Genomic DNA, 12,105 nt, shown 5'->3' with positions numbered 1-12,105 from the left:
AAACAAAAAGATTGTTTTAGATGGCTTTGAAAATTATTCAGTAAACAACTTAATACCCCACTATCTTTCAGGGAGTAAAGCTGTTGCTTTACTCTTTGAAAGACCATGAGTATAACTGGCCAACACTCATGGCTAGAAACAAGGTGTGAAAGATGGGGTGGGAAGGGAACATCTAATTCCTGTTTCGAAAATGAGGTTCTCCACTGTTTTACTTAAGACTAATGAGCATATTGTATAAACTTATATTTCAGGCACAAATTGAACACTAAACCTCAAAAAAGGTAAGGAATGAAACAGTTAATCAACACAGCCTTATAATGTCTGGCTTCTTCAGAAGTTATCTAATGTGTTCGCACCTCAATAAGACTGTGACATTAGCCTAATAAATTGAAAAGAGGAAACAGTAAGCAAGAAAGTACGATGTGTACCTGCTGACTGGTCTCTGTCTGCATTTGTGAAGCTTCATATAAAAAACTGGGAACCTAGCTTATTCACAGGTGTATGATACTGAGATGAACCCACAGCCAGAGTCAGGAGCTGGCTCTAGCCGTTAATACAGGGGTGTGCTTAGGGCTCCAGGCCTCAGTTTCTGCAGCTTTGAAACAAAAGGGCTGGCCTCCTTCATTGACTGACAGGAGGTCCTTGCCACTCAACACTTATAAAGGTCTGTGCCTCCCATTTTTCCCAATAGCCGCAGGTATGCAGGGCCTTTGGAAAAAGAACACTTTATTTTTATTATTATATTTTGAGAAAGGACAAGTGCGAGTGGGGGTGGGGGGCGGGGGGCAGACAGAGAGAGAGAGAGAGAAAATCCCAAGATGACAGCTTGGAGCCCAATCCCGTGACTGTGAGATCATGACCTGAGTCAAAATCAAGAGTCAGATGCTTAACCACCTGAGCCGCCCAGGCATCCCTGGAAAAAGAACATTTTAGAAGGAGCCATTTCTGAAATGCAAAATTCAAAGCACAGAATGTCAAGTTCTGCCTCTGAAAAGAAGACTGGATAGGAGGGAGAATTAATAAACGGGGAAATGATTGTGAAAGAGAAACATGTTGCAAGGGTTTCTGGAAAAATAAGGTGGTATCTGAGATGATTGATCATGCATGAGCTACCAACCCAGATTAAGAGGCCTTAAAATCTCAAGATGATACAATAAATCTTGAGAAATAACCTTAATAATAATAGTAGTGGCAGTAATAATAGTGGAAATCGACTGAATGCTTCTGTACCAGGTTCTGTGCTAACTGCGTCCTGTGGATTAATTCCTTCAGTCTCACAGTCTGGTGAGGCAGGTGCTGTATTATCTTTGTTTTAGAGGTGAGGAAATGGAGACCTAGAGAGGTCAAGTAACCTGCCCAAAGTCACCTAGGTAAGAACAAGAGACCAGAATTTGAGTCCAGACCTCAGGGCCAGGTGATTAGAGTCCATCTTCTGTGTTAACCACACTGACACGGCTAGCTAAGTGATCTAATCATCCATGAGAGGAAAAAAAATGACTTTCTGGAACTTGGTACCAAGAATAGTACTTGTCTAAAGAATGACATATTTCCTCTTACACCACCTTCCCATTTGGCTGGATTGTAATTTGTCCAAGGCAGGGAGGGTCTTGTCTCCCTGTCCTTTTTACCTGCCCAAAGTCTGGGTATTGAAGAGGTGCCAGAAAGGAATCTGAATTCCCCCCTATCTATGGAAAACTGGAATCAACAACTCCCCACCCCGCCCCCTACCTTGTGGCAGTTTTCACATCTAGAGCCTGGGTGGGTTTGTAAGGCTGGCCACAGCCAGGGCTTGGGTCCAAGCTGGGTGACTTCGTTATTGGAGGGGCGTTGATTCTGGAGCTCAGATCACCACTCAGAAAGTTCTTTGCGTAGGAGGCCAGGTTTGGCACGCTGACCACTCGGCTGGGCACTTCCTCCAGCTTCTTTTTCTGTTTGTATTAAAAGAAAGGCCAGTTAGTTCCACCCTAAAGAGTCATTATTGTAAGTAAAAAAGGCCCACCCAACCAAAACTATATGGGAGAAGAGGCAGTAATTTTATTTATATACCTACATGTTATTTTTAAAGCATTTCTTCCTCCAGTCTGCTTTGTTTTATGAAACACAGGTTCACAATCTCTTGCCCAAACCCTCTGGGGACATGTGTTTGGTAATTCAAATTTTTTTTTTAGACATTAGAAGGCCATATAAGACCCCCAACAGGAGCTGGGTCCATTGTCTTCAAATGCATTAATATTTCTGCAGTGAAACAACACTGTTTCACTGAGAGGCATACATAAAAATCATAAATGAACTCACATCTGTTCAGCTTAGGGTAGGTTTACTGTCCTTTGAACTATTAAACATTTTAAGCACTTTTAGGATTTTGTTACAGCAGATGAGAGATTTGGATGTGAATATTCTCATTATAACAAATTCCAAAAATATGTAATGAAAAAGAGGAAGTGGGAGATTCCTGGGGCTCCTGGGTGGCTCAGTTGGTTGAGCATCCAACTGTTGATTTCAGCTCAGGTCATGAACTCATGGTTCGTGAGATCGAGCCCCGTGTCTGGTTCTTGCTAACAGCACAGCAGCACAGAGCCTGCTTGGGATTCTCTCTCCCTGCCTCTCCCCTACTCCTGCACTCGCTCCCACTCTCTCTCAAACATTTTTTAAAAAGTGGGAGATTCCTGTTCATTTCTCTCATCATCCAGATATAACCATTATTAACAGTGACAGGTTTATAGGAAACTCGGAGAATACAAAAACCCATAAAAATTAAAAGTACACATAATCTGCCTCACCAGATATAAATATGGTTTGTTAATAATTTGGACCATTCCCCATGAGTCTTATTTTCAGTGAACATTCCTCTGACTGTATGCCAGCACGCCGATAAGTAAGCTGTAGTTACCTTCAGGAAAATGAAACCAGCAGCACTGTAATGCCTGAAATCGGCAGAACCAATTTACCTTCATGGAGGGGGTCAAGTATCCTGGGTGAGGGTTGAAAGAGAAAGACCGGTTCCGATGGGACATGGCGCTGGGGAAGGCTGCACAGTGAAATCTTCTCTCCTCCTGGAAAAACACAAACTGAGTCCAAATGAGCCTGACCACACCACTGGGTTTGACCTGAAGGAAGATGGTCGAGTGAGGGCAGAAACCGTGAGGGAAAGCCCAGGGGAAGGGGGAGGATGTGTGGGGATCCAGCAGCCGTCCACTGAAGCTTTGAGGAAGCACTTTAGTCCTGTGGCCTGAGTCCCCAGCTTCTGTATAGGGAAGGGCGAGCTTATTTGAAACGGCAGTTAGAGAACCAGGTACTCTGGGCATCTGAAGGTTAAAAGCTGGTACAATCACTATATCACCAACCTTGTTTATGCGTGTCACTGTCCACTTTTCTCTCTCCTGCTGTATTATTTTTAAAGCAGATTCCAATCATTGTATAATTTCATCTTTAAAAACATCCACATCTATCTCTAAGAGATAAAAACTCTTTAAAAAAAATAGCACAATTCTCTTGTCACACCTAGCAAACAAGCTATTCCTTAGTATCATTTAATTTTCAGTTAGTGGTGAAGTTTTCCTGTCTCATCAGCATCCTGACATGGAACTGTGTGGCAGGGGCAGGGATGGGAGTGAGAGACGAGAGGGGTGTGTGTGTGTGGGAGGACGTGAGGCTGGCAGGCTGCCGAAGATACTGGATTTCACTCGGGGAAGGACAGGAGGCCGTGAGCGGTGCAGAATGGAGCCGAGCTCTCATCTGACACGCTTCCCCAAGACTGCCCTGGTTGATGTGAGGGCAGCGTGCGGGCAAGGCTAGCGTGAGTGGGGAGTGGGGAGCCCAGTTCACTGCGCGTGTGAGAGGGGCTTGGACTAAAGCGGTGGAGGCAGAGACGGGTGGGGAAGGTGGCTGGACTTCTCAGGTGGCCGACTAGCCCTCCCACCGTGGGCTGCACTGACAGGCGCCAGTCGAGAGCCACCGTCTGCAGAGCTGGACGTAAGCCAGGGGAAGCAGCGCCCTCCGGTTCAGCTGGGGTGCTACAAGCAACCTGCCACCAGACCGGGGAGCACGGGGCGGCCGGGTTAGAGCCCAAAGCAATGGATGGAGTATCAGGAGACAGGGATGTGAGGGAGGTGGACTGCGTGAAAGCTCAGGGGCAGGTGGAGGGCGGGGCATTCCAAAGAAATGGCCTCAGGCCTTGGTGGCTGTGGGCTACAGACCCCGAGGGAGAAAACTTCTTCCTAAGGGGCCCCGGGGCGGCTTTGCAAACTGGAAAACAGGTAGTCATTTTTACAAAAGGAAGATCAACAAACAATAACTGGCTTGATTGAGTCTACTAAAATTCCAACAGAAGGCATGCCATTCTGGATTTTCCCAAATTCCATAGATGAAAAAACTGAACCAATCAACCATGGGCAGATGCTGTAGGACTTGAGTGCTTGGGGGGTGGGGGGTGGGGGTGGGGGCTCTATTTTTCTGTATTAATTTTTTTAGTGAGTATATATTGTTTCAGATAATATACAAAAGTAATCAAGGATCTTCTGAAGGTGGTTTTAGAGTTAACAGGATTAAAATTGCTAGGTAGGCAGAGCAATGGCAAGAACAAAGTGGATGGCCCTCCGGAAGGAACCCTGCAGACCCCCTGGTGGCCCTGACGGCCTCACCATGAGCTGCTTGATGATCTCCTCTCTCTCCTTCAGGCGGGTCTGCAGGCGGCCTATGAGCTGAACGTCCTCTGGCCTGGACGCCCCCTTCCCTGGTTTCTCTCCGGAATCCTTCAGTCTGTTTGGAACAGGCATGCAGTTAGTCTCCTTGCTGCCGTTGCCCAACAACAAGCAGGTGCATGGGGTGGGGACGCTGCTGTGAGCTTAGCCTGGCCAGCTAATGTCTCCGTTCACAAAAGGGGAAATGGAGGCCGAGAGACTCTGTCTGGGACGAGCCAGTGAGTTGGCTGCAGAGCTCAGGACCCCAACTCCAAGTCTGACGTCTGTCAGTTACCCCAAGGCTGCGGGGCCAAGGAACCAAAGGCCCGTGGGTGATGTACACACTGCCCTCAGTGAAGCTTCAAGAACCAGGGATGCCTGGGCAGAGAGGCCTCGGCAGGAAAATGTCCCTCACTGCGGCCGCCCGAAGTCTGGGCTGATGCCGACGTGGCTCTGGCGCCATCTGCTGGCCGAAACGGAGCACGGCATGAGCTGGTTCTCCCTCAGAGCTGCGGGCAGCTAGTTCCCCCAGCCCTTTCAGCAGGAAGCCAGAGAGAAGTAACTCTGCGCACGGTGGGGGAGGGGGTGAGGGCTGCAGGTGACATACTGAGCGTAGTTGATAAGTGGGCCGGGACTTCGGGGTGAGATAACTTGGGATCTAATCCCTACTCTGCCTTTAGGAAAAGGCTATGTGACCTTGCGTAGCCTTTCCCTGTGATCATCAGTTCCCTATTCTTTAACAGGGGCACGAAACTGGGTGGTTGTGAGCATTCAGCGAGATAATGGGCGCCTGGCCTGTGGTAAGTACCCATTAGATGGTAGCTGATAAAACCTTTCACTCTGGATTCTAGATGGTTTGCTTTGTATTGGAGACGGTGGAGAACATGTTTTTAAGAGCACAGACAGGTAACAGATTCACTTAGTGTGGCTTGACCTTGGGCAGGTGGCTTTACCTGTCATCTTCCACCTCCGTGCTGCTAACCCTGACCCCCTAGTCTCTTCTCTCAGCAGCCAGAGTGACCTTATTGGAAGGTAAATCTGACCATGTCATTCCTGCTGAAAGCCTTGCAATGGCTTCCAGTGCACCCTGAACACATCCAAACTCCTTCCTATTTAGTGCGGGTCTCCTTCATCCCTCCCAGCTAGCCCACCAATCTCAATTCCTGCCACTCACCCTCTCACTTATTCCTGGCTGTTCAGTCATGTGAAGCAGGCCCCGGGGCCATTGTACTTGCTGTTGTGTCCACTTGGAATGTTCCTCCTCCAAACGGCTCTCTCATTCCCTCACCTCCTTGTGCTTAAATGTCACCTCCTTAGACAGGCCTTCCTTGCCCACCCTTGCCACTCCCTAGACACTGATCCTGTTTTTCTTTTAGCACTTCCAATACCTGATATGAAAAATATTCATCTGTTTATTTCTTGCCTGAATTCCCATCGAGAATTTTTGAGCTCTATGAGAGCATGGTCTTTGTTTAGTTCTGGCTGTAACTCCAGGCACACAGTAGGCTCTTAATAAACATCTGTTGAATAAGTAATAAAGATGTATGCATACAGGCACAAGACCCCCTCGGTTTCTTTATCTGTCCATGAAGGAGACTGTGAAGATTCAGTGAGGTGATGCATGTTAGAATGGGGCAAATGTTCATTAAAAAGTAGACTTGATCCCGTGATTTCTTCCCAGGGTGAGGGGTCAAACCAAGCCCATAAGGCAGTGTTCATTCCTCACAGATTCCCAGTGCCCTGCACGGAGAGAATGCAGTCTCATAAAATGATGGGGGGTAACGAACTATCCCCAATTGCCCAGGACCGAGGTGCTTCTTGGAACTCAGAACTTGTAGTTTTAAAACTGGGAGCGTCCCAGGCACAGTGGGATGAGTTGGTCGCCCTAATAAAATGTACCTCTACAAGTCCCTCCTAACCTGGGGCCCAAGGCCTCACTTACTCAGTTTCCAGGGCAGCCAGCCGGGCCTGGAGCCTGGCTTGTGCACTGCTGAAATCCGCCACCATGGCCTGCATCTCCTTCCGGTGTTCCTGGCGTAGCTTCTCCACCTCCCGGGCCCGTTGGGCTTGCTGATCCTCCTCCAGCAGCCTGTGGGTGGAGGGAAGCACAGCCGGCTGGCCCAGGCTCTAGGGACTGAACCTCTTGGGCACTGGGGTTTCTCCCCGCTCTGCTGGGTGGCTGGGGTGGGAGGCAATGGGCAGGGGTGATTATGAATGAGGTCAGGATGCTGGGAAGGAGACCTGGGATCTCTTGGGTTGTGGGGTCCAGGATAAATCCTGCTTGTGGGACCCTTTCTCAGCACCTCCTGCCCCAGCATCCCATGAAGGAGAAACCCGACTGTGAAGCCTTCAGGGGCAAGCAGTGGAGGACAGCTCTGGAGTGTTCTGGAAAATCCTCCCTTCATGGGGGGCAAATGGAGGCCTGGAGGCTGAGATTGTGTATGGGAATTACTGATCCTTGAGACTCTCTGAGGCCTGGGGAGTCACCAGTCCAGTGTTGAAAGGCAGGGAGGGATAGGGGGTAGGTCTTCCTCCATCACTTCCTAGCTGTGTGACCTAAGGCAAGCCACACCCTGCTCAGTTTCTTCACCTGTTAAATGGGTGTGATGATAGTGGCTACCTTACAGGGTTAGTGCGAGGATGAATCATGCTAACACATGTCCAGAACAAAGTAACAGCGGTTCACCCAGAGCTTCCTCCATGCATTCCGGGGCAGGTGCTAAATCCTGCTCACATGTCACTGCATTCCAGGACGGCCCTGAGAGGTGGCGGTCTTCCGCCTTCGCGGATGAGGGCGGGGGCGTGGAGAAGCTAGCGGACTCGCCTGAGCTCACACGGCACCGCTTGAGCTATTTCACCGCACTGCCTCCCTAAGGCTGGTTTTGAAGGGACTTCTAGTACGGTAAGGTCTGATCCCAGAAATTCTTTGATTTGTAGGAAACAGAGTTCCCTCCTCTATCCCAGGGCAAACCCTGCAGTTTTGAGACGAATTCCTAGAGCACTGGTCCTTTTCATGCGTCGGGAGTAACATCAGGGAAGTGATAGCGTGTTAGGGAGTCTTAACTTTGTGGAGAAGCCCAGGGGGTGAGCCTTAGATTCAGAGGCTCACCCTGGGGCGCTGGAGGGAGCGAGGCCCCGCCCGGAGACCGACCTGCGCTGCTCGCGGAGCTGTAGCGCCTCCTGCTGATGCTGTTCCACCTCGGCCCGCAGCCGCTGCACTGCGTCCTTGAGCTGCGAGTTCTCCTCCCAGGGCTCGCAGCCCTCGCTCGGACCCGGCTCCGCGGCGCCCTTCGGGGAGCCCGCCTGGCTCGGGCCGCCCGCGTCCTGGGGAGAAGCACCCGGGAGAGGCGTTTTCAGGAGGCGCCAAGGGCCCCAGATGCGCCGCCGAAGGACGGGGACCCGTGCTCCGCCAGCCTGGAGCCCTCACCAGCCTCCTGCTCCCGATTGAGGAGCTCACATCCAGGCTCTTCAGGTTTTCCCGCTTTCCGAGTTGGCCAGATCCGCCCTCACAAAGCCTAATAACGTTGGTGAGCCAGGAACGTGACTCAAGGCAAGCCAAACACTCCACCCAGAGCGCCCTCCCCACTTCAACAGCACTGCCTCGGGGAAGAAGCGACAAGCCCGCTCTCCTCTGCTATCACCGAATCCCGATCCCGTCTGTGGAGCGATTACACCGAAGTGCGCTCATTTGTTTAATGGTGGTCTCCTCCACTAGCCTGGGAGAGCTTCCCGAAGGCACCGTCTCCCCTCGAGTTTTCCAGTCTGATGGCACCTGGCTCGGGGGCTGGGATCAGAAGGGGCCAAATAAATGCTTGCTAAATGAAATGATACTTGAACGCCAGTGGTTCAGATAGAAATTCAAAAATCTATGTCCAAATGAAATGGGGTCAGAGTTAACCCCTGGTTAGTGAATGTTACAGTTTTCAAGTTCACTCAAACATGCCTGAAGGTTTCTGCGTTTGTTCATTCCACACAGAACAGCTTTGCACAGGGAACATCTGTGGCCCATGCCCCACACCTCTTGCTTCCTGCCCTGGGGCTTGTGTGCGTGTGACACCCATGGGCACGTGGGCACCTGGCACTCACCTGGTTGGTTAAGGTCCTGGGGGGCCATGGTTAGAGCTTGGTTAAGGTCCTGGGGTACCCAGGAGCTTGGTTAAGGTCCTGGGGGGCCATGGAAGAGCTTGGTTAAGGAAGAGCTTGGTTAAGGTCCTGGGGGGCCATGCTTGACTAATGGGAGAAAGAACCTGCTGGATAAATGCATCCCCCTCTGTCCCAAGCTGGGACAGGTATGAGGATGATCTCACAGGGCTCCTCGGAAGATCCCAGCAGGTGGGACACCACTTACCTGCAGTGGTGGCCAACTTAAGGACGCATCCTTGTACCGGGTACCCTCCCTTCTGTCTTTCACTCGTGCTGCCCAGGGCTGCTTTCCTCCTGGCTCACGCCCCCACCTTTCTTCTCTGTGTGGGTTTTCATCTGAGGCCCTGCTATTCCTCCCAGAGGGGTCAGGGCTTCCCTCCAATGAGGTGAAGGTGAAGGCTGGCACCTGGTGGCTGGGTGTCATCCCACCCATCCAAGGATCCATAGCACTTGGGGAGGGAGTTTGTCATTGCAGACGTCACGACCCCACATTTCTCCTGCCCCCTCCCATAGGTACGGGTGGCTCCCACCAATCTAGAATGCTTACTGGGGCACACTCTGTCTTCCCTCTGCTAGACTTTACTGACTGGGCTGAGCTCCTTGTGAGTCATCATTTAAATTTCTCATTAAACACAGATTGTCTTCAGGTGCTCAGTACTGGCACAATCCTGAGCAAACGATGCCCACGTCCCCCGGATCTTCAGCAGGGCTGGGACATGAACCCACTGTTGGCCACCGCAAACCCTGGAGAAGACTCTCCCGTGTGCAGACTTCGGGCAGAGTGCTGAGTGGGGGCAGGGATGAAATGAGGCAGACATGGCTGATTCTCAAAAGACTCCTAATCCAGTTGAGAACATCCATGAAGAACACGCATGATATGCTGGCTCCCTAACAGGGCCATGTGGTAGACACCAGTGCCAGCTGAACTATAACCAGAAGTACTCAGAGACTGGTGGGATCCCAGGTGTGGAGGGGAGCCCCCTAGAGCTGACTTCGGCGGCACATATACTAAAATTGGAGAGGAGACCACTGGCACAGAGGGTAAGCTGGGCACTGAGGGAGGACGGCATCCCAAGCAGGGAGTGGGCACATGCAAAGGCCCAGAGGCAGGATGCAGACCCCACGTTGAGAGCAGAAGGGGATACGACTGAAGATATAAAGTGCAGCCAGTGGGTGAAGGCTTTTCCTTGCCAGGCTTAGGCATTTGAAGCTCATTCTGATAGCAATAGGGAGTCACTGAAGCCTTTATACAGATGAATAGCTGACACCATATGGTACATGGTGGGCTGAGTGGGGAGAGAGGCCTGGGCTGTTAGGAGGTCACTGTACTGCCAGCCATGTGGGAATATGGATGTACCCGGAAGGGGTTGATGGGCCAAGTCTGACTACGAGGCTCAAAGAGAGTCAATGTTGAACCTCAGTGACAAAAAGGCAGTTCCCACTCATGGGAGCAGACAGGGAGTCTGTCTGGAAAGGTGTTCTGAGACATTCTCTGCAGATTTGAGGGAGTGACCCTGACTGTCTCCAGGGCCTCTCAGGCAGTGACACTCTGAAATGCTATTGTATCTGCATTAAAAATGACACGCAGCACGAAAACTTGTGTTCTGCTTTGCAAAACGGGAGCCTACAAGCCCATCGAGTGTCTCCCAGCACCGTGGAGCGAGGCTCTTCCCCATTTCAGATGGGAATGAGGAGCACCCGGGGCCCCTCCTTTATGAGTTTCTCTCTGCAGCCTGGACACTGCTCCCAGAGGGGTGCGGTGTGGGCAGAGTGGGGGTGCTGACCTCTGCAGCGACGGCGCGGTCCTCACTGTCCCCTGGACACTGGGCGGTGGCCTGCGGCTTGCCCAAGCTGCCCAGAGCCCTCAGCTCGGCCTGCAGCACCTCCAGGTCTTTCTGGTGCCCAGAGCAGGCGGCCCGCTGCTCCGACAGCTCCTGCCTCAGGGACTCTGCAGAAGGAAGGGCTGTCATTTCTTAAAGAGAAGATGATTTTCAAGGCTAGTAAGTTTGATACTTTCCTGTTACGGACTTTCGAGACTCTGTATTTTAGTTATTGCAAATTAACTTTGGAAACGTCGTTCCAATAATTCCGTAAGCCATAAGATAGCCATAAGATAGTACAGGGCAGATACTCCACACACATTTGTTAAATAACCAAGTGATGTTTAGAGTGGAAATTAATGACGGTGTAAAAGCATATCCATTGCAAAACACTTCCCATAAATTTACTTCTCTGAAAGTTAGAGTATATCAAACACAGCAAAGCTTAGTTATTCTGATGATATGTTGAAAATTTTACTTGATCATCTTTCTTCCCCACTAGGATTTTAATATAGTGATTTCTACAGCTTATTTTCTTTAAAAAATCCACACCCAATGCAATATTTTGAAATCCCTTATCACAAAAATATGTGCAATAAGACTCTTTAGCAAAGCATAACTACAGTGGGCTCATTTAGTACCCACTCTCTCCCCTGGCCTCCTTCTCCCTCCCTCCCTCCCTCCACACCCATCCACCTGTCCATCCAGCATGTCTGGGTCTCCACCCCAGTGTATCAGGTAATCTGATGGAAACTCCCTGCCCCTCACACACTGACCAGCAGGTCAGGTGTGTCTCATACAGACAGTGCAGTAGCTAATCGGGACCAGGAATGTCTAATAGCCCCCTGTTGTGGCAGGTGCTCTCACCCACCCAATACCACTCATAAAGCCAGTGATTCGCTCTCATTGTTATAGAGTCCACCGACCCCCTTCTTCCTGGGATTGTGTTGAGAATCCCAGCATGTACCCAGGGTCTCTCCTGACTCTTTTGTCCAGGAAAGGACCAGGCTATTGTGGGATCAGAGGGGCCGGGGGACAGGCAGCAGGGACAGCTGCTGTTGGGTGCTGGAATCACCAGGGGTGTCCAACTGGATCTGAATTTTGTCGTGTACCTGAGACATTTGGTACACCCTGGGCCTTATCTTGCGTAATCTGCCTCTTTTAGATGCTGCTAACTTTAGCACGTCCCACCTGGACACTAACTGGGGAATCTCTCTCTCTCTCTCTCTCTCTCTCTCTCTCCTGCCTGCTTCCCGCGTCACTTCCTCCAGAAATAGAGCGGATGTGCTGAGGTGCAGTCAGCGGGACATGCTGTCTAATGAAAGCTCACCCAAGCAGCAGGTAGATCTTACTCACTTACACAGGTAAAGAAAATGCTCTTCTCCCAAATTCTCTTAAGGAGACCCCCGTCTGGGTGTGAAAAGAAATATTTAGTAAGGCCAATATGATCTTTAATGCTAGGC

At 50.6% G+C, this 12,105-nt stretch overlaps 1 protein-coding gene across 2 annotated transcripts in view; it reads right to left on the bottom strand.

Annotated features, from left to right (window-relative positions):
* The window catches only part of FAM184B (family with sequence similarity 184 member B), a 153,704-nt gene that overhangs the window by 1,760 nt on the left and 139,839 nt on the right, over nucleotides 1–12,105 (bottom strand). Inside the window, exons 12-17 of one of the 2 annotated variants that reach the window (XM_027042550.2) lie at nucleotides 10,607–10,770; nucleotides 7,831–8,003; nucleotides 6,622–6,768; nucleotides 4,641–4,758; nucleotides 2,949–3,107; nucleotides 1,729–1,928 (exon numbers count right to left, since the gene is read on the bottom strand). In XM_027042550.2, coding sequence (XP_026898351.1) covers nucleotides 1,729–1,928; nucleotides 2,949–3,107; nucleotides 4,641–4,758; nucleotides 6,622–6,768; nucleotides 7,831–8,003; nucleotides 10,607–10,770 — 961 coding nt within the window. The remainder of the gene's footprint in view (nucleotides 1–1,728; nucleotides 1,929–2,948; nucleotides 3,108–4,640; nucleotides 4,759–6,621; nucleotides 6,769–7,830; nucleotides 8,004–10,606; nucleotides 10,771–12,105) is intronic. The other variant, XM_015082032.3, reaches the window with a different exon arrangement.

This window comes from Acinonyx jubatus, chromosome B1, assembly GCF_027475565.1.
Source record: "Acinonyx jubatus isolate Ajub_Pintada_27869175 chromosome B1, VMU_Ajub_asm_v1.0, whole genome shotgun sequence".
NCBI classification, from domain to species: Eukaryota; Metazoa; Chordata; class Mammalia; order Carnivora; family Felidae; genus Acinonyx; species Acinonyx jubatus.
The sequence above is the reverse complement of the archived record's forward strand: the minus strand, read 5'-3'. Positions and strand labels throughout refer to the sequence as shown.